Genomic DNA, 18,283 nt, shown 5'->3' on the forward strand with positions numbered 1-18,283 from the left:
ACCGGTTAGCAAACCCGTGCTCGTCTTCCGGTCCCCAAGAGCTGGTGTCGGGAGAGGTCTTCGCGCCCTCTGTACTCCCGAGGAGGGGGGCTTGGGGCCTGCGCGGAGCGCTTCCACCTGCCCTCGTGTGCGAAGGCTGTCCACGCCTCAGCCCCGTTCCTCATGGCGACCCGACACCCCCAATTCACCTCTTAGCACACTCACCTTAGTAGAAGGAGCCAGCCAGGACCCTTGGCCTTCCAAACCGTGGTGCTGCGGTTCCCACGTGGTTGGTGTCCGTCCCCTGAGGCTTGGCGTGTCTCGAGCCTGGTCTCACCTGGTGCAGTGGAGCTGACGCAGGTGTGTGTGAGGCCAGGCCTTGCCCGACGGAAGCCAGACAGCACACGAGGAGCACTTGTGCTTGAAAGGCAGGAGTGGTGGTGGCAAAGAAGGACCAGGGAAAGCCCAGCAGCAGGAAGCAGTTTAAAAAGAAAGTAGGGGCCAGTGGCTCACGCCTGTCTAATCCAGTTACTTAGGTGGCTGAGATCTGAGGATCTTGGTTCAAAACCATCCCGGGGGGATAAGTCTGAGACTCTTCAATTAACCAGCAAAAAGCCAGAAGTGGGGGGTGTGGCTCGAGGGGTGGAGTGCCAGGCTGACTCTGGACTGCTTTCTGTGCTCTGCCCCGTGTGTGTCACTTTGGACCAGGGTAGGCAGCTGAGAGACCTGCGGGGGGGGGAGGGGGGGACTGGGGTGGGGGACAGAGACAAGGATGTGGTGTGCGGCTCGTTCTCCCCAGCAGGGCTCAACAGCAAGTGCCAGCAGAGCGGTGAGCCGCTGGGCCACCGAGGGGAGGGACCCTTGCTCCGGGTGACAGACACTTAGAATCGGTGGATCTCAGAGAGACGGAGGAGAGGACCAAGATGTGAAGACCGTGCTCGGTGGGGCCGGGCAGGGCGGGGGGGGGGGGGGGCGGGGGGAGCCGGGGCGGCACAGGGCGGCGGCGGTCCCGAGGGGCCCGGGTGAGCGGTGAGGGGTCCGCAGTTCACTGGGGCAGAGAACTTGCCACGAGCATCACCATGGCAGTGTGAGCCGCAAGCACCTGCGAACTCTTCAGCAGGGGCGGGAGGAGCTGCCACCCCAACGAGGAGGAGGGGGACCCCGGCTTCAAAGGCGGCCACCTGGGCCTGCTGAGACGGGCACACTTGGGAGCTGGGTGAGAAATGCCTGCTTGGGTAGAAAAGGGTCTCCGGAGGCTCCCTGAGGCGGGGAGAGGCCAGCAGGCAGGCAGGAGGCCCGGGGAGAGGCAGGCAGGCAGGCAGGAGGCCGGGGGAGAGGCAGGCAGGAGGCAGGAGGCCCGGGGAGAGGCAGGCAGGCAGGCAGGAGGCCGGGGGAGAGGCAGGCAGGAGGCCCGGGGAGAGGCAGGCAGGCAGGCAGGCAGGCAGGAGGCCCGGGGAGAGGCAGGCAGGCAGGCAGGCAGGCAGGCAGGCAGGCAGGCAGGAGGCCGGGGGAGAGGCAGGCAGGAGGCAGGAGGCCCGGGGAGAGGCAGGCAGGAGGCAGGAGGCCCGGGGAGAGGCAGGCAGGAGGCCGGGGGAGAGGCAGGCAGGAGGCCGGGGGAGAGGCAGGCAGGCAGGCAGGAGGCCCGGGGAGAGGCAGGCAGGCAGGCAGGCAGGAGGCCCCGGGCCAGGCCGGGCCATGCGCGCAGCCCCCGTGCTGCGCGTGACGCTGCTTCTGCTGCCGCACTGGCTGGCGGCGCCCCGGCCGGCGCAGGCCGAGTCCCTCTTCCACAGCCGGGACCGCTCGGACGCGGCGCCGGCCCCGCGGCAGCGAGCCAAGCCCATCGCAGACCTGCGGGCCGCGCAGGTAGGAGGGGAGCCACGGCCGCGCGGGCCCACGGACGGCTCGCCACGGGCACGCGAGGGGCGGAGAGGAAACCTCGCCCTTCCCGCTCGCTCCGTGGCACTGGGGACGGAAGCCAAGCCCTGCACAGGCCGGGCACGAGCTGTGTCCCCGAGCCACGTCCCCGGTCCGTCCTGACGCTGACCCAGTCCCCGCGCGCACAGATGGCCGGCCTCCATGCCCGGGGCGCGGTCGGGGCGAAGGCACCGCCCCCCTGCTGTTTCCTGGCTGTGCACCTGCTAGCGACTGGGTACACAGCGGAGCCCCCAGCCACCACTGTGAGGGGCCCTGCGTGGCGCCCATGACCGCCAGACCTCCGCCGTGACAAGCGCATGGGGTCTCCTGGACCAGGGTTCCCCTGGGGACGGGCTGGAGGTGGCCCCGGGCCCCACATTGGCCCCTGTGGTCCTAGTGGTCACCCAACAGTGCAAGTACGTGGCCATGACGGCGCTGGCGCCCCCTGCTGGAGATGGGCAGGGAGGAGGTGCGCCTGGGCGTGCAGGGACCTCCCGGAGGCCTCGCTGGGCCTCCCCGCTGGCGCTCTGGGACCCAACCACCCCAGCAACCCGGGCCTGCATCGCTGGTCCCCGGCCCAGCATCTCCACAGCCCCTCCCGCCCCGGCCTCTTGAACCTTGACCATGGCCCCTCTCCCTAGCCACACATCCTCCAGGGCTGCCCCAACCCCGGGGCTGGCCGCAGCACGGGCCGGGGCCCTCACCTCCAGATCCACGCCACCCCCACCCCTGCCCCGTCCCCCTGTGTCTCCGTCCCGTGGGCTTTGGGGGCGGCTGAGCCCTTACGGCGAGCAGCCCCCGGACCTGGTGCCTTTCTCTCTGTCACAGAGATTCCTGTCCAGATATGGCTGGTCGAAGGCGTCGTCAGCCGGGGGCCCCAGCCCCGAGGGGCTCCCGCCGGCCGCCTGGGGCTCCGCCCTGGCCGAGGCCATGCGCAGGTTCCAGAGGGCCAACGCGCTGCCGGCCAGCGGGAAGCTGGACGCGGCCACGCTGGCGGCCATGAACAGGCCCCGCTGCGGCGTCCCCGACACGCGGCCGCCCCCCCGGGCCGCCCCCGAGACCCCGCCGGCCCCCCGAGGGGCTCGGCCCAGGGCCCGGCCCAAGCGTTTCCTGCACGCGCTGCTGCCCAGGCCGGGCGGGCGGCAGGACGCGTCCTCCGACGGCGGGGCCCTCCGGGCCTTCTCCAAGAAGACGCTCACGTGGCGGCTGGTGGGCGAGGCGTACAGCAGCCAGCTCTCCGTGGACGAGCAGAGGTACATCTTCCGATTGGCCTTCCGGATGTGGAGCGAGGTGATGCCCCTGGACTTCCGGGAGGACCTCACCGCCCCCGGGGCCGGCGTGGACATCAAGCTGGGCTTCGGGAGAGGTAAGGAGGCCACCGGCTCAGGACTGCCCCGCGCGCACCCACCCGCCGGCCCCCCGTGCAAATGCCGCGCACAGGCCCCGTGGGGGAGGGGGGAGGCTAGGCGTGCTCACCAAAGCTGCCCCCCGCAAGAAGCCCCAGGGGCTGCTTGCGTCTCAGCCGCACGCACAGGCTCCACGTGCGTCCTAACTCCTCTTCAGCTCACCTGTGATCTGGGGGTGTTCCAGACCCACCCGGTGCTCTCCCCCCCCACTGTCCCCCCCACTTGGCACCGCCATGGGTCTCCTTTCTCGTGGCATCCACTGACCGCCGGATCTCCAGCACGACGAGGGCATGGGCGTCCACGCCGCCCGCAGCCCGGCGCTCCTCCCCAGGGAGCTCGGCCCCGCGGCTCAGGCGCAGCTCCTGCAGCTTAGGGTGCCCCCCGCATCCGCGCGGGGAGGGGGGCCTGCCGGGGGCACCCGGACCCACTGCCACCCTGCTTTCTCCCCTTGCCAGGCCGGCACCTGGGCTGCCCGCGGGTGTTTGACGGGAGTGGGCAAGAGTTTGCTCACGCCTGGCGCCTGGGCGACATTCACTTCGATGACGACGAACACTTCACTCCCCCCACCAGCGACGCGGGCATCAGCCTCCTCAAGGTGAGGGGCCGGGGCCGCTGCCCCGGGGCGGCGAAGGGCAGGGCGGCAGGGGCGGAGGGAGACGCTGGGCGTTTCCCAAAGGCTATTGGATCTCGGGTGGTGGCTCCCCAGTTTCTGGCCTGGCCTCCTCTCCGGGGCAAGCCCAGCTCCTGCCAGGCTCAGGCCGGGCCCTGCACCCCAGCGACCCGTCCCGGGGGACTCAGAGGCTCAGGCCGGGCCCTGCACCCCACAGTTCGTGTCCCCCTCTAGGTGGCCGTCCACGAAATTGGCCATGTCCTCGGCTTGCCCCACACCCACAGGACAGGATCCATAATGCAGCCCAATTACATTCCCCAGGAGCCCGCGTTTGAGTTGGACTGGTCAGACCGAAAAGCAATTCAAAAGCTGTATGGTAAGGTGGGGCCTCTCGCCCGTCCTCCCCAGAGCCCCCGGACGACACGGGGGGCCCCCCCGGCCCCTTGGGGAGGCTGCCCTCTGGCGCCCCGGGAGGGCTCCCTGAACGCCAATGGCCGCCCTCAGGCCTGGAGTCCGCGTGGTAGAGCGCTGGTCTAGCACACGGCCCCGGCGTGATCCCTGGGGCCACAAATAAAAGGTGCAGCCAAGGGTGGAGGACAACGCTTCTCTCCTCCCCAACCAACAGTCCCAATGCACGCAGTCCCTCCGATGCCCTGCCTGGGAGGAAAGAGGACGCTATGGGGGCGCCACGCCTAGCCTTGCCGGAGTGGGCTTTCCTCTCTAGTCGTTACATACCTTCAAAGTACTAGCGATTATTTAATGCAAACAATTCGCACCAGGCAGAGTAGTGCATCCTTGTGATCCCAGCACTTACAAGTCTGAGGCAGGAACACAAGCAAGTTTAAAGACATCCTGGGCTACACAGTGAGACTCTGCCTCAAAAAATGAGATGGGTAGCTGGGCGCCCGTGGCCCACACCTGTAAGTCTGCACTCGGGAGGCTGAAAGCCGAGACTCACGGTTCAAAGCTGGCCCGGGCAGCAGAGCCTGTCAGTTCTTCATCTCCACTTAACCATCAAGAAAGCCGGAAGTGGAGCTGTGGCTTCATGTGATACAGCACCAGCCTGGAGTAAAAAGAGCTCAGGGGCAGCATCCAGGCCCTGAGTTCAACCCCAAGGCTAGCCTACAAAGAACTAAGAACACATTAGTGACTAGAACAGATGCCTCAGGTAAAGCAGTGGGCCTCCTCGTCTCCACTCAAGGTCATTCACAAGACAGCTCATGCATGCTCTACTCATGGCCTCCTTCCTGTTCTCCGATCTCAAGGGGCTTTGGAGACAACAAAGGCCAGGGTACACATTTCCTTCAGGGGAAATCTAACTCCTGTGCGCCCTGAACCAACTTTTTTTCCTCTAACGAAGTGAGGTGGCCTTACCAAGAGGCACAGCTAGCTAGCTGCTGGCCACACGGCTGCGTCCACGCTGGGACTGGGAGCGCTCGGAGCAGCCAGTGTGAGCCAGGGCCGAGGCGAGCCCGCGGGGCCTCGCTCCGGCTCAGCCTCCTTCCTTGCGATCGCGTATGCCTCTTGCTTTAAGGTGCGTCCGCAGGAAACCCCAACCTTGCCACCGTCCGGATTCCAGTCACCCATGAATGTTGGCTCTCGCCCAGTGGCTGGGTTTTCCTTTTGTACCCAGGTTCCTGTGAAGGATCATTCGATATTGCATTCGACTGGATTCGCAAAGAGAGAAACCAGTACGGTGAGGTGCGGGTGAGATTCAGCACGTACTTCTTCCGCAAGGGCTGGTACTGGCTCTATGAGAACCGCAACAACAGGACGCGCTACGGGGACCCTCTGCAAATCCTCGCCGGCTGGCGTGGCATCCCAGCACTCGGCCTAGACGCCTTTGTCCATGTCTGGACCTGGAGACGAGATGAACGCTACTTTTTTAAAGGCGAGCATGGCCCCGTTTCCCTTAGTAAACAAGTGCATTCAGGCCGCGCACTGGTGGCTCATGTCTATAATCCTAGCTACTCAGAAGCTTGACACCTGAGGATTATGGTTCAAAGCCAGCCCGGGTAGGAAAGTCCGTGAGACCTTACTTCATCTCCAATTAACCACCAAAAAGCAAGTGGCAGTCGCTAGCTCCGAGTGAAAAAGCTAAGGGACAGCACCCAGGCCTTGTTTAAGGCTCACTTACTGGTGCACACACAAGTGCATTCAGGATAAATGTCTAAATTTGGTGGCTGGTAGCATCTGATTCACTCCTGCTTGTACCACCCAGTCTCAGGCCTAACCCACTGGATGGATGGCCGAGGGACTCAGTGAGTACGTGCTCGTCACACGAGAGCTTGCAAAGGCCACATCTGCTCTCAGGGGTTCAGAAGAAGGCTGCCTCGCAAGCCAGCCACAGCAGCAAGTGTTCAAGGGACAGCCACAGCGGCGTCACTGCCCGGGGCTGAGCAGGCGGGTGGAACCCAAAGAAAGGACACTTGGGATGGGGTGTGTGTGTTTGTGTGCACGCGAGTGTGTGCCTATGCGTGTGTAAACAGGGCTATGGACAGAAAAGGCCCATGTGGGAGACTGCAGAATCCACTGAGGTGATGGGGTTCTCACTCAGATAGTCTTATGGGGGGGGGGGGGGAGGACCCAGTTGGCTTCACTTTGGAGAGCCTTGAATTCAGGGCCAAGGGCGGGGCTTCATTAAGGGCAGGCCACTGGCCAGTACCTCTGCACATGGCCGGTATAGGCAGTCGGCTTGGCAAACACAAATGGCTACCGCCCAATCCCCAATCTGACACGGCGCACGTGCCCTCGCCCTCGCCCTGGGAAACACACTGCACTGTTTTGCACGGCTCAGCTTGCAAGGCAGAGAGAAACTGAGGGGCTTGGTGGTTGCATGTGAACAGATCGCATGATGTTTCTGATTGGTTCTCAGGAAACCAATACTGGCGGTATGACAGTGAGCGGGACCAGGCCTACACAGAAGATGAACAAGGAAGAAGCTACCCCAAGCTGATTTCAGAAGGGTTTCCAGGCATCCCCAGCCCCCTGGACACAGCCTTTTATGACCGGAGGCAGCAGTTAATTTACTTCTTTAAGGAGGCCTTTGTAAGTACCTTGCTTCCCTAAGCACTGACGGCCATACCAGGCGATTAAGTTCTGAGTTGAGAGCCCTTCCCATTACTTCACAGCTAGAAAGCAGTGGCAGATCAGAAGGTAGAAAATTAAAATTACAAGTCCAAAGAACTGCGGAGTCAATTGATTCATTGCTCTAAGCCTAAAAATCAATGCTTTTGCAAAAGCCAGTCTTACTATCCCGTTTGGTTTTTTGCAGGTGTTTGCATTTGATGTCAACAGAAATCAAGTACTTGATTCTTATCCACTGCGGATCACTCAAGTTTTCCCAGCACTAGCACCACAAAACCATCCCTTCAGCAATATCGACTCGGCCTACTACTCCTATGCGCACAACTCCGTTTTCCTCTTCAAAGGCAATGCCTACTGGAAAGTAGTCAACGACAAGGACAAGCAACACAACTCCTCGCTGCCTTCGAATGGCTTATTTCCCAAGAGGTCTACTTCGGGGAAGTGGTTTGACGTTTGTGATGTTGATGTGTCCACATTGAACATGTGATGAGAACAGGGAAGCTGAAGTGACCGTAGGATTTCTCTTCTAAGAGAACAAGTCCAACTTGTTTTACAGAGAAAAGGAACCAGGTTTCATTCGCTAAAGCAAATATGGCTCCTTAAGTTAAGCCCAGTGCAAAAGCATTACCTGAACTCTCTCTAAAAAGCCTTGACTTCAAGATCATTTGGCTCAGGGGGGAAAAAAAAAATCAAATAATTTTACTAATATTTAAAGGAAGGCTTTAAAAAAGAAAAAGCAAGCACTCATGGGCTGGGCGCTAGTGGTTCAATACTAGCTACTCAGGAGGCTAGGATTTGAGAGTTGGGGTTTAAAGCCAAGCCCAGCAGAAGTCTGACTCTTACCTCCAATTAACCAGCAAAATGCCAGACTAGAGGTGTGACTCAGGTGTAGAGCACCAGCTGTGAGTGAAAAAGCTAGGAGAAAAAAAAAAGCCAAAAAGAAAAAACCAAAGGCCAGCCAGCCAGCCAATGCCTCTTTTCCTTTCCGCCCTGCTGAAGTGCTGCCGGGGTGTCCTCCCCGCGCAGTGTCGGGGGAGGGGGGCAGCAGAGGGGGGCCAGGGCCCTTGGGGCCTCGTCACACAGTGGGGCGTGATGAGAAAGACCACAGAATTTGCATTTCCTCTACTACAAAGTCTCTGTCATGCCCTCTTCCTAAAGCTTGGCAGTGCACCGAAGGTCTTCAACGTCTCTACCTTCCCAATGTGTCAGGGTGGCAGGAAACACGGGCGTGTTCTGGGTGGAAGAATCGGAAGCTCCTTTGGGAAGCCCTGCTCCCCGTGGGCTGGCCGGTGCCCGCCGTCCTTTCCACCCATGGCTGCTGGCCCTGGAGCGGACGTGCACCTCAGCCGGTCCTGAGCGGCTCCTCCCTGCTCTTCCTCCGTCAGTGACACGGGGCGAGTGGTCACTACATTCTGGAGGCTGGGCCCCCATGGGGCTCTGGGAGCTGGCTGGGAAACTTGACCTTCCCTGTATCCGTGTATCTAGGGTAGGAATTAGGCCCCTCTAACTTGTATGCAATGTTTTTTGTTTTTGTTTTCTATTTGGTGCCAGTACTGGGGGTTTAACTCCAGGCCTCCAGCTCTTGTCCTGCCTTTCTGCTCAAGATTGGGGTTCTGCCACTTGAGCTCCACTTTCGGCCTTTTGCTGGTACTAGAAGAGCCTCTACAGGATTTTCCCAAACTGCCTTTGAACCATGATCCTCAGATCTCTACTTCCGAAGTAGCTAGGATTACAGGTGCTGAGCCATCAGCGCCTGGTGCTACGTATTCTTAACACACATAAAAACCCACACCTTAATGAGGTAGACAAAACCTGGGCAATGAAATTTAGTGAAAAAGACTTGGTAGCCTTTGTGACCGGATTACACATGTATTTCTTGTAATGAACGAGTGTCACAGCTCACGCCTATAATCCCAGCTTATTGGGAGATTATCAAGGAGGACTGTAGTTCAAGTAAGCATAGGCAAAAAGTTACCAAGACTTCATTAAACCAGTAAGTTAGGCATGGTGATAGGCATCTCTAATCCTCACTTCAGAGGCCAGAGTTAAAAGGGTCACACCATGGAGGAAAAGACAAACTCTATCTGAGGTATGACTAAAACAAGAAAGGGCTGGGGGGGTGGGCATCATCCAAGCGGTAGAGCACCTCCTACCAAACACTAAGTCTTGAGTTTAAGTCCCAGTACTGCTGAAACAAAGGACTAGCTAAAGCACAGGTACTTCAAGAAACTTTGACGTCAGCAAGTTACAGTTACAAATACATTTTAAGTAGATATTTCTTCGCTCTAAATTTTTGTTATTGCTGACAATGGAAGATAGCTAGAATTTTTCTTGCCTAAAAATAATTTTCCTCTTGACTGAAAGGCTGATGTTCAGCTAAAGACAGGGGCTGGGAGACAAAGTAAGCAATTTTAATTTCCTCTGGCGTATTTCTATGTAGGAAAGTTCTTTTTAAATTCATTAATGGCGGATAGTCAATGAAGTATGCAGCTTAACTGGGAGGGAAGCGCTGTGCCGTCTGTGGGCAGGAGCAGCGCCTCTCTGCCTCCAGGCCGGGCCAGCAGGCTGGTACATGATGGGCTCAATGGCCGGAACTTGGACTGGACCCACACAAACGCGTCTGGCTCACGCGGCGCCTTGTCTTTCCTGACACTGAGTAGTAATTGCGAAGAACGGTAGGGCAGGGGTGCGGCTCGGTGGAAGAGCGCGTGCCTAGCGTGCACAGGCTGGATCCAGTTCCATTACCTCAAACGAGGCCCGCAGAGCCTGTATGCTCTGACAAGGAAGACGCACGCCCGCACAGCAGCTCCCAGGAACACAGACACCCAGAGAGACGCGAGCCGAGGGCCGGAGCTTACTTTGACCGCCATGATCTTACACTGTATAAAGCTGAGGAATTAAACTGAGTTTAAATCACAACTCAATGTGAGGAATGGAAATGAGAACCAGAAAGATATTTTAAATAAATAGCTTATTTATTCAAAATAGTTTTCTTACCTTATTCACAGTTTCAAGTTTGTATGAAAAGGGGGTAGTACCCAGTCTTTATCAACTCTCACACAAAACCAGCAGAACATGCATCAAATACAGAGCTGCACAACCTGTTCCTCTGAAAAATCTCCCACTGTACCTTAAAAAGGGCCCAGGTTTTTGTGCAATAGAAGGAAACACCGCAGGCATACAGAAAGTTTAACTCATTTGAACTTACAAAATTATCTGGATAAAAGTTCTCTCCACCAAAGTAGCATTGTTTCCCCAAATCATCAGATCTAACGCTCGTGTAGTGCCAGTGCACCTGCATCAAGGTCTAAGGACGCCGAGGTGTCCCCTGCTTCGCAAAGAAAGCCGTGTGGGAGTGGCCGCTGGTGCTGTGCGCGCGCTTCCGAAGCAGCAGCTTTCCAGAGGACTCCACCTGGTGTGGAAGGCACTGACCGCTGGCGTCTGCAGGCGTGCTCTGCGCTCACGGGCCGGCCCCCCCGGCCCCCCGGGCGAGCTGCTCCAGCAGACGGGTGATGACGTCGATCCTCTCCACCAGGGCCGCGCCTCTGTTGGCAGTGGCTCTCAGGAGCTGGGAGTACACCTGCTTGTTGGTTTTCAGGACCGAGTCTTCTTCAGTGTGACTGCTGGGGTAGAAAGAGGGGGCCCAGAGTGACCCGGACAGCCAGGCAGCAGCGGGGCCCCCACCGCAGCCGTCACGCTGACCCCTCACACCCGCCACCTGGGGCCCCACCTGGGGCCCTGCTGGACACGACTGCCAGTGCTCCTTTAAGAAATACCCCAGGGCTCACTCCCTGGCTCTGGGATAAGAGCTGAGAGGGGCACTGGGGCAATTACCAAAAGGATGTCACTACTCAATAGGACGAGGTCGGGGCTGAAAGCCAACCGAGGCAGATAAATCCCTGAGACTCTTCTCTCCAACCCAGAAAAAAGCCAGCACTGGAGGCGTGACTCAAGTGGTAGACAGCTAACCATGAGCTTTGAAAAAGCCCAGCAAGTATAAGGTGCTGAGTTCAGGCCCCGTACCAGCATCAACCCTTCCCCCCACACCCAAACCATGCCAGATGATACATGATAAGAAGAAGTGCAGCAGAGGCTGGCCCGGGGACAGGAAGGCTGCGTGGCATTTCCTCTAGGGCCAATCTAAAGGCCCTCAAATACACAGACAGGCACACAGCCAAACTGCCCACTGGGCACAAGCTCTAGAGCACGAGCCACAGGATCTCAGGCTGCAACTGTACCTCCACTCTAGCAATACCGGCGCAATTCTCATGGAAGAACACCCCCAGCTCCAAAGCACGCTATCAAACTGTTCCCCTTACGAAGAGGCAGCGTATTATGCTACGTCACCTCCTGCGTGGCTGTTCAATTCCAGTGAGCTTCTTGTTTAACAGTCCCATGTGCCACCGACCCCAGACCTACATAAGCAGGTAACAGCCGGCGTCCTGATGGCGCCGTAACCCTACCCCTGAGAAGGAAGGGCAAGGACTGCGCTTTGCCTCAACAGCTCAGGTCCACACAGATCACACTGCAGATCAGAGTGCAAGCACCCAATTCCACATGCAAGGTCTCCTCCCTCTCCCGTGTGCATCTCCCCCTCATCGAGTGACTGCCAAGCCTGGCACAGGGCGCCTCCTGGGACAGCGGCCCTCCCCCCCGCAGGCCTTCCACTACGCTCAACCTCCACTCATCCCTTAACGGCCGGACCCGAAACCTACCTCTCCACCTCACGTGCTCTTGCGCACACGTGTGTGCAAGTGTGTGTGTGTGTTTCAGGGTTACTGGGGCTTGAACTCAGGGCCTGAGCACTGTCCCTTAGCTTCTTTATTTTCATTTGCATGTTAGCAAAATAACAGAAGTGGTCATTGATTTACTAGCCAACACCGACACAGTTCTGTTTTCAAACCGTTCAACATGTTTAGTGTATTAACACAGAATCACATTTAAGTCTTTTAATAAGCAAAAAAAAAAAAAATCAACTCAAAATAGCTAGAAGAGCTGCATGTAACACAGAAGAAAACTTTAAATTGTGATTTTCTTCAACTGAATATGAATAACCTGAACTGAAATAAAATTATTTGGGCCATCACAGGAACTATTTATTACCTGTCAGCCAATTACCTAAATCACCCACTTGTGAAGCCAGTGAATCGTTGATGTGAATCGCTGTTATATGTTACATACATTTCTACTGCCACCTTGTGGAAACCAATTTACCTAACTCTGTTAGGCAAGGAAAAGCCAGGAGCTAGCTGCTTTCCAACTGTGTGTAAACTACATGCACGGTCTGCTTTGCTTTCACCCTGCCGGGCACCTGAGCGGAGGGCAGCAAGACACCAGGGATGAGCAATTGGGCCGAAGGAGCTGCATGCATGCAGCACATCTAATACGGAGACTCCCCCAGATAAAAGCATCCTCCCAATGTGCACGTACACTACTAAGCTGCATCAAACCGATTCAGCTGTTCAGGTCTGCCCCTCCCTCCCAGCAAACAGGACCTTGAAACAATAGCATGCAGCATGCAGGGAGGATCTAAGGCGAGGGGGCTGGAGCAGACACGAAGCAGCAAGCCCCTTAGGCAGACTGCCCCACCGCACCATGCAAGGTTTGCCCCTTGTACCCAGCGTACAGTACTGAACCTTACATATTCTTTTTCCCCTAAGCCGGGTGCCGGTGGCACATGCCTGTAATCCCAGCTACTCAGCAGGCTGGGATCCAAGGACCACGATTTGAAGCCAGCCCAGGCAGAAAAGTCCATACGACACTTATCTCCAATAAACTACTCAGGAAAAGCTGGAAGTGGCACTGCGGCTCCAGTGACAGAGCACTAGTGTTGAGCACAAAGAGGCTCAAGGACAGCGCCCAGGCCCAGAGCTCAAGCCCCAGGATTGACAAAAAAGGAAGTCTAGTTTATTAATTAGTCACATTAACAAATCAGAAATAACAACTCACCCAAATCTTAATATTAACATATTTTCTTTCCTTATTGAGAACATCTGCTTATTCCTTTTTTTTTTTTTTTGCCAGTCTCACAGGCTTTCCTGCCCTGGCTGGCTTTGAACCTTGATCCTCAGATGTCAGCCTCCCGAGTAGCTAGGATTATAGGCACGAGCCACCAGCACCCAGCTTTCTACTTTTTTTTTTTTGCCAGTCCCGGGCCTTGGACTCAGGGTCTGAGCACTGTCCCTGGCTTCCTTTTGCTCAAGGCTAGCACTCTGCCACCTGAGCCACAGCGCCACTTCTGGCCATTTTCTGTATATGTGGTGCTGGGGAGTCGAACCCAGGGCTTCATGTATACGAAGCAAGCACTCTTGCCACTAGGCCATATTCCCAGCCCCTCTACTTAATTTTTTTTAAGACAGCAGTTGACCATAGCTAACTAACCTGAGAAAACAAAACTTGAGTTAAGGGGGTCTAATATACAGTGCGAACAACTTGAATATGGTGATGTTTGGAAGGTAATCATGGCAATAACAAAAACGTCTCAACCACAGCTCACCTGTAAGCTACATAAATGAACTCAAGGTCCCATGGGGAAGGCCTCACAGGTAAGGGGTGTGAAAACTTTCCAGGCAAAACAATTACGTCCCTCAGCCTGTACTGCCCCTCTGTGACAAGTTCAGTTCTCAACTTCTGAGACCCCAAAACATCTGTGTCATCCTCTACATCATCTTTATAATAATAAACCATATACATTTTTTTTAAAAAGCTGAAAGTGGATCTGTGGTCAAGTGGTAGGACACTACCACCGAGTAAAAAAGTTGAGGAAAGGGGCTGGGAAATGGTCTAGTGGTAGACTGCTCGCCTCATATTCATGAAGCCCAGGGTTCGATTCCTCAGCACCACATATATAGAAAAAGCCGGAAGTGGTGCTGTGGCTCAAGTGGCAGAGTGCTAGCCTTGAGCAAAAGGAAGCCAGGGACAGTGCTCAGGCCCTGAGTTCAAGCTCCAGGACTAGCAAAAAAAAAAACAAAACAAAAAAGTTCAGGAAAGGCACCAAGGAAAGGCATCAAGCCTCAGGATCAGCACCAAGAAAAACGAACAACAGTCAGGAAGCAACAAGAGCACCTATCAAGACAGTGATTTACTGCCCCCTAGTGGTGCCTCCTCCCAGGGACAAAATTGATGGGAGACAGAGACTGACTGGGCCAGGCCACAGCTGTGGTCGGGGACATAGCTGTGTGCATCTAATACAGCTGTAAGAACCGTACCCAAAACACAAGACAGAGTGGATTCCAATGTGTATAAACAAACATGAAAGACAAAAACTACCGACACCCCAAGCTATAAACACCTGATCACAAGGGATGTATAAGACGAATGATTTTCTTTTGCTTTTCTCTATTTGCCAGCTTTTATAAGATGGGCCAGATTGTCCTTATGTTTTTTTAAAAATGAAGGAAACCTCATTATTATTCAGTGCCCCAGGAAGAGCTGTGTAGAGCTGTGTGACTCAGTTTCTCTCCCCAGCCTGTCAGCACTGGGAGAGCCGGGGGGAGGACTGTCAATGTGCAGGAGCTAGAAATGGGCCTCAGTAGTAGCCCAGTGGCTTAAATTCAAGGTCTTTCTATACCGAAATGACACGCATGTGCCACCATACCTGGCTCAGAAAAATTTTTAACTGTTTTAACCATTTGTATTTTAACATGTTATCATTTCATTTATTGACAAGAGACCTGCTAAAATCCAGAATCATGAACTAAGTCAACTTCCTAAGTGGCCAAATTAAAAAAATTAAAAAGTGAAGACATCCTATTTGTATCTTTCTCCTCCTAATATAGTACTAGGTACTACAATTTCAAATTACCTTGCTTTCTTTTTAGTCGAGGACAGCAGTTTGATGGACTGAAGGAGAAGGAAGGAGAGTCGAGATTCAAATATACTGAGGAGCTTGGTCACCTCCTCTCGATTAAGACCAGGAGAAGAATCGGCAGCTGGAGCGGTCCCTCCATCCTTAGGCTAAGAACAGCAGAGCGTTGCTTCACACGCAGGTATGTGTGTATACACTATACGCCCCTCCTTCCGTCTCCCCCGCTTCCCGCTCACCCCCTCACCTGGCCACACTCCTCCATGAGCTCCTTCTGGATGAGCTGGAATGCATGCTCAGTTCTCACCATGATGTCCAGAGCTCCAGACAGTGTTTTTAACTTCCCAACATTGCTATTCTGGCCTGCAGTATTAAACACAAAACGATTACACCTTTACCAACAATTCTAGAAACTCATCTAGTCTCAATGTTCAAGATGTTCAAGTACTAGAAGAGTAGCTTGTGAGAATCCTAACAAATCTCAATCGGCCTCTGTTGACTAATTTTCCCTTGGAAAACAGTGTTAAGTTCTAAGTGAGCCATAACTAATAACTTCAAAGCATGGGAACGATGATTTGGTGGCCGTGGTAATAACGTGTCCCAACCTTGCCGTCCCAGCAGCCAGGGAGGGGACACACTGAGTTAAAGGGGACAGCCTGGGAGGAGTCTGTCCGAATCCACCCACTAGCTACCAGATGTGCATGTTGATCACATCACTTAGCACTTACTGTCAGCTCTCTCACTGGGAAAGAAGTACCAACCCTTTCCACTTCAAGGGGAGAAGCTGACTAGACAGCGTGGCCTGGTGCTAACCCCAGGTGTTCTGAAGGAAGCTCTTCTACACGATGCGGTGAGTCCCTGAGGAGCCGACACTGGCAGCGGAGGAAGGGCGTGCAGCCTCCACCAGAGGCCAGGTCTTTGTTGTTGATTTCTGGGGACAGATCACTAAGGCTCTTTGTTTATTTACCTGGGGGCCCTGGTCACATGGACACTTTAGGAAGTGCTTTACTGCGGGGGTTCTGCAGAGAGGCTGAAGTCTAAGATTGGTCATGCAAGAGCAACAACATAACCAAACTCCAATAATAACTCTGAACCCCAAGGCAGGGTTGAGCTTCCAGTGGTGGCTGCTGTGGGTGCCACTGGGGGCACCCAGTGCCGTTGCTCCTCTGAGAGGATAATGGCAGCTCCAGGCCTACAATTCTCCTGCACTCTGTTCCAGGAACCTTTTCCTATAAGAAGCGACAGCCAAGAGCAGCTTTCAGTGAATTCTGTGAATCCTACTGAACTGTCAATCCAAGGATGGTGTTAAGAGACTCTTCAAGCTTGCAGTTGGTATCAGAACTAAAAGTAGCCTAGGGAACTACCACCTGCTAATTACTGCCTAGAATCCTAACTCAAAATAACATGCTATTAGCTGAGTGCTGGTGTCTGGTAATGCTATCTACAGGGGAGGTTGAGATACGAGGATCGTGGTTCAAAGCCAGCCCAGGCAAGAAAGTCCATCAGACTCTTATCTCCAATAAACACCAGAAAACCAGAAGTGGTGCTGTGACTCAGTGTGTTAGAGCGCTAGCCTTGAATGAAAAAGCTCAGGGACAGTACCCACACCCTGAGTTCAAGTCCCACGACCCACAAAAAAATAGCAATAATGTGCTATCTCTAAAATCAATGGGTAAGGAACTAGAGGCGTGTGGCTCAAGTAGTAGAGCATAGCCATGAGCAAAAGAGCTGAGTGAGAGCCCAAGACCAAGAGTTCAAGTCTCAGTACTACACAAAAATAAATACAGGGCTGGGAATATGGCCTAGTGGCAAGAGTGCTTGCCTCATATACATGAAGCCCTGGGTTCGATTCCCCAGCACCACATATATAGAAAACGGCCAGAAGTGGCGCTGTGGCTCAAGTAGCAGAGTGCTAGCCTTGAGCACAAAGAAGCCAGGGACAGTGCTCAGGCCCTGAGTCCAAGGCCCAGGGCTGGCAAAAAATACATACAAGAAAGTATTCAGAAAAAAAAAAAAGTAAATTCATAATTCAGTGTAGTTTTGGCATTTGGAAGTCAAACAGTTGATTATGTGCAGGGAATAAACTGAAGCAGAGAACAGTTATTATGAAAACAAATGTGAGTCATTATGTACTAAAAAAAAGCACTGGGTGAAATAAGATGAAATCAAAGGTTATAAACTACAATATTTAACATCATGGCTTATAAAAGTAAAATAATTTAATACTCTCTCCCCAAAGTATTCATAGTATTAAAATGTGTGTGTGTGCGTGTGTGTGCGCACATGCACCAACAGTCCTAGGGCTTGAATTCAGGGCATGGGCGCTGTCCCTGAACTTCTGTTTTTGTTCAAGGCCAGTGCTCTACTACTTAAGCCACAGCTCCATTTCCAACTTTTTGTCCAGGCTGGCTTTGAACTCTAATCCTCCGATCTCAGTCTCCTGAGAAGCTAGGATTACAGGCATGAGGCACCAATACCTGGTATATGAAAATGGGTTTAATCATTCTTATTCTGTTTTATAATTATAAAATATGTAGTAACTTTCTAAAAATTAGGAACAAAAAAGGCACTAACAAGGAGGAAATGAAAATCGCATCATTCACAAATAACCAGATATAATTTTAGTATATGTATTTCTATGGCTTGATAGAATTCCAACACATCAGAAGATTCCGAGATTTCCACCTTCCCCAGAGGGAGGTGGTATATCTACCCCACAGTAGCAAAAAAAAAAAAAAAAAGGAACAGAAATAACTTAGATAAAAAGTACTTTTAGGAACTACTAAATATATTCCAACTTACAAGGTCCCAATGGGCACACAGTGAAAACAGCCCTCTGGCTGGTAGTTGGCAAGGCCATTTGAGTCTATGCGCCCTCCCAGGGCAAACACAAACCAAGTCCGTATATTTACAGTATAGGTGGAGCCCCTAAATAAAAGGCTTGTGATCAAGTGTTGGATTTCAGTTCTCTGGTTGCATAGATTTTATGGGTTGAGCACCCTACTGCTCAAAAACAAATTTAAATTTACTACAAGAAAAAAAGCAAATTGCTGCATTTCTAATAATTGGTTTTTCACCATTCAAGAAACCCTTTTCAGCTGGGCACTGGTGGCTCACACCTGTAATCTTAGCTACTTGGGAGACTGAGATCTAAGGATTGCAATTCAAAGCCAGCCCAGGCAGGAAAGTCCATGAGACTCTCATCTCTAATTAACTACCAGAAAACCCAAAGTGGCCCTGTGGATCAAGAGGTAGAGCGCTAGCCTTGAGCTGAAGAGCAAAGGGACAGCGCCCAGGCCCAGAGTTCAAGCCCCATGACTGAGAGAGAGAGAGAGAGAGACACACACACACACACACACACACACACACACACACACACACACACACACACACAGGCAAGGGGTCCAGTGAGCAGGAGGCGGAAGTAGGGCCTAGGTCCCGAGTGTCAGAACACCCTCACGGCCCCTGCCACTCTACTCTCGC

At 54.2% G+C, this 18,283-nt stretch overlaps 2 protein-coding genes across 3 annotated transcripts in view; one reads left to right on the forward strand and one right to left on the reverse strand.

Moving 5' to 3' along the window:
- Window positions 1-1,674: 1,674 nt before the first annotated feature.
- On the forward strand, window positions 1,675-7,736 carry Mmp21 (matrix metallopeptidase 21). The gene is made up of 7 exons (XM_048338049.1): window positions 1,675-1,842; window positions 2,722-3,259; window positions 3,755-3,894; window positions 4,144-4,285; window positions 5,543-5,800; window positions 6,785-6,957; window positions 7,184-7,736. The coding sequence occupies exons 1-7, from the start codon at window positions 1,675-1,677 to the stop codon at window positions 7,481-7,483; spliced, it is 1,719 nt and encodes a 572-aa protein (XP_048194006.1). The 3' UTR covers window positions 7,484-7,736.
- A 2,214-nt stretch (window positions 7,737-9,950) lies between these two features.
- Window positions 9,951-18,283, reverse strand: part of Edrf1 (erythroid differentiation regulatory factor 1) — a 36,675-nt gene continuing 28,342 nt past the window's right edge. The window contains exons 23-25 of one of the 2 annotated variants that reach the window (XM_048338048.1): window positions 15,048-15,163; window positions 14,801-14,952; window positions 9,951-10,616 (exon numbers count right to left, since the gene is read on the reverse strand). In XM_048338048.1, the coding sequence (XP_048194005.1) occupies window positions 10,457-10,616; window positions 14,801-14,952; window positions 15,048-15,163 (428 nt within the window). In that variant the 3' untranslated portion in view covers window positions 9,951-10,456. Of the gene's footprint in view, window positions 10,620-14,800; window positions 14,953-15,047; window positions 15,164-18,283 lie in introns of both variants that reach the window. The other variant, XM_048338047.1, reaches the window with a different exon arrangement.

This window comes from Perognathus longimembris, chromosome 2 (genome assembly GCF_023159225.1).
Source record: "Perognathus longimembris pacificus isolate PPM17 chromosome 2, ASM2315922v1, whole genome shotgun sequence".
Classification (NCBI taxonomy): domain Eukaryota; kingdom Metazoa; phylum Chordata; class Mammalia; order Rodentia; family Heteromyidae; genus Perognathus; species Perognathus longimembris.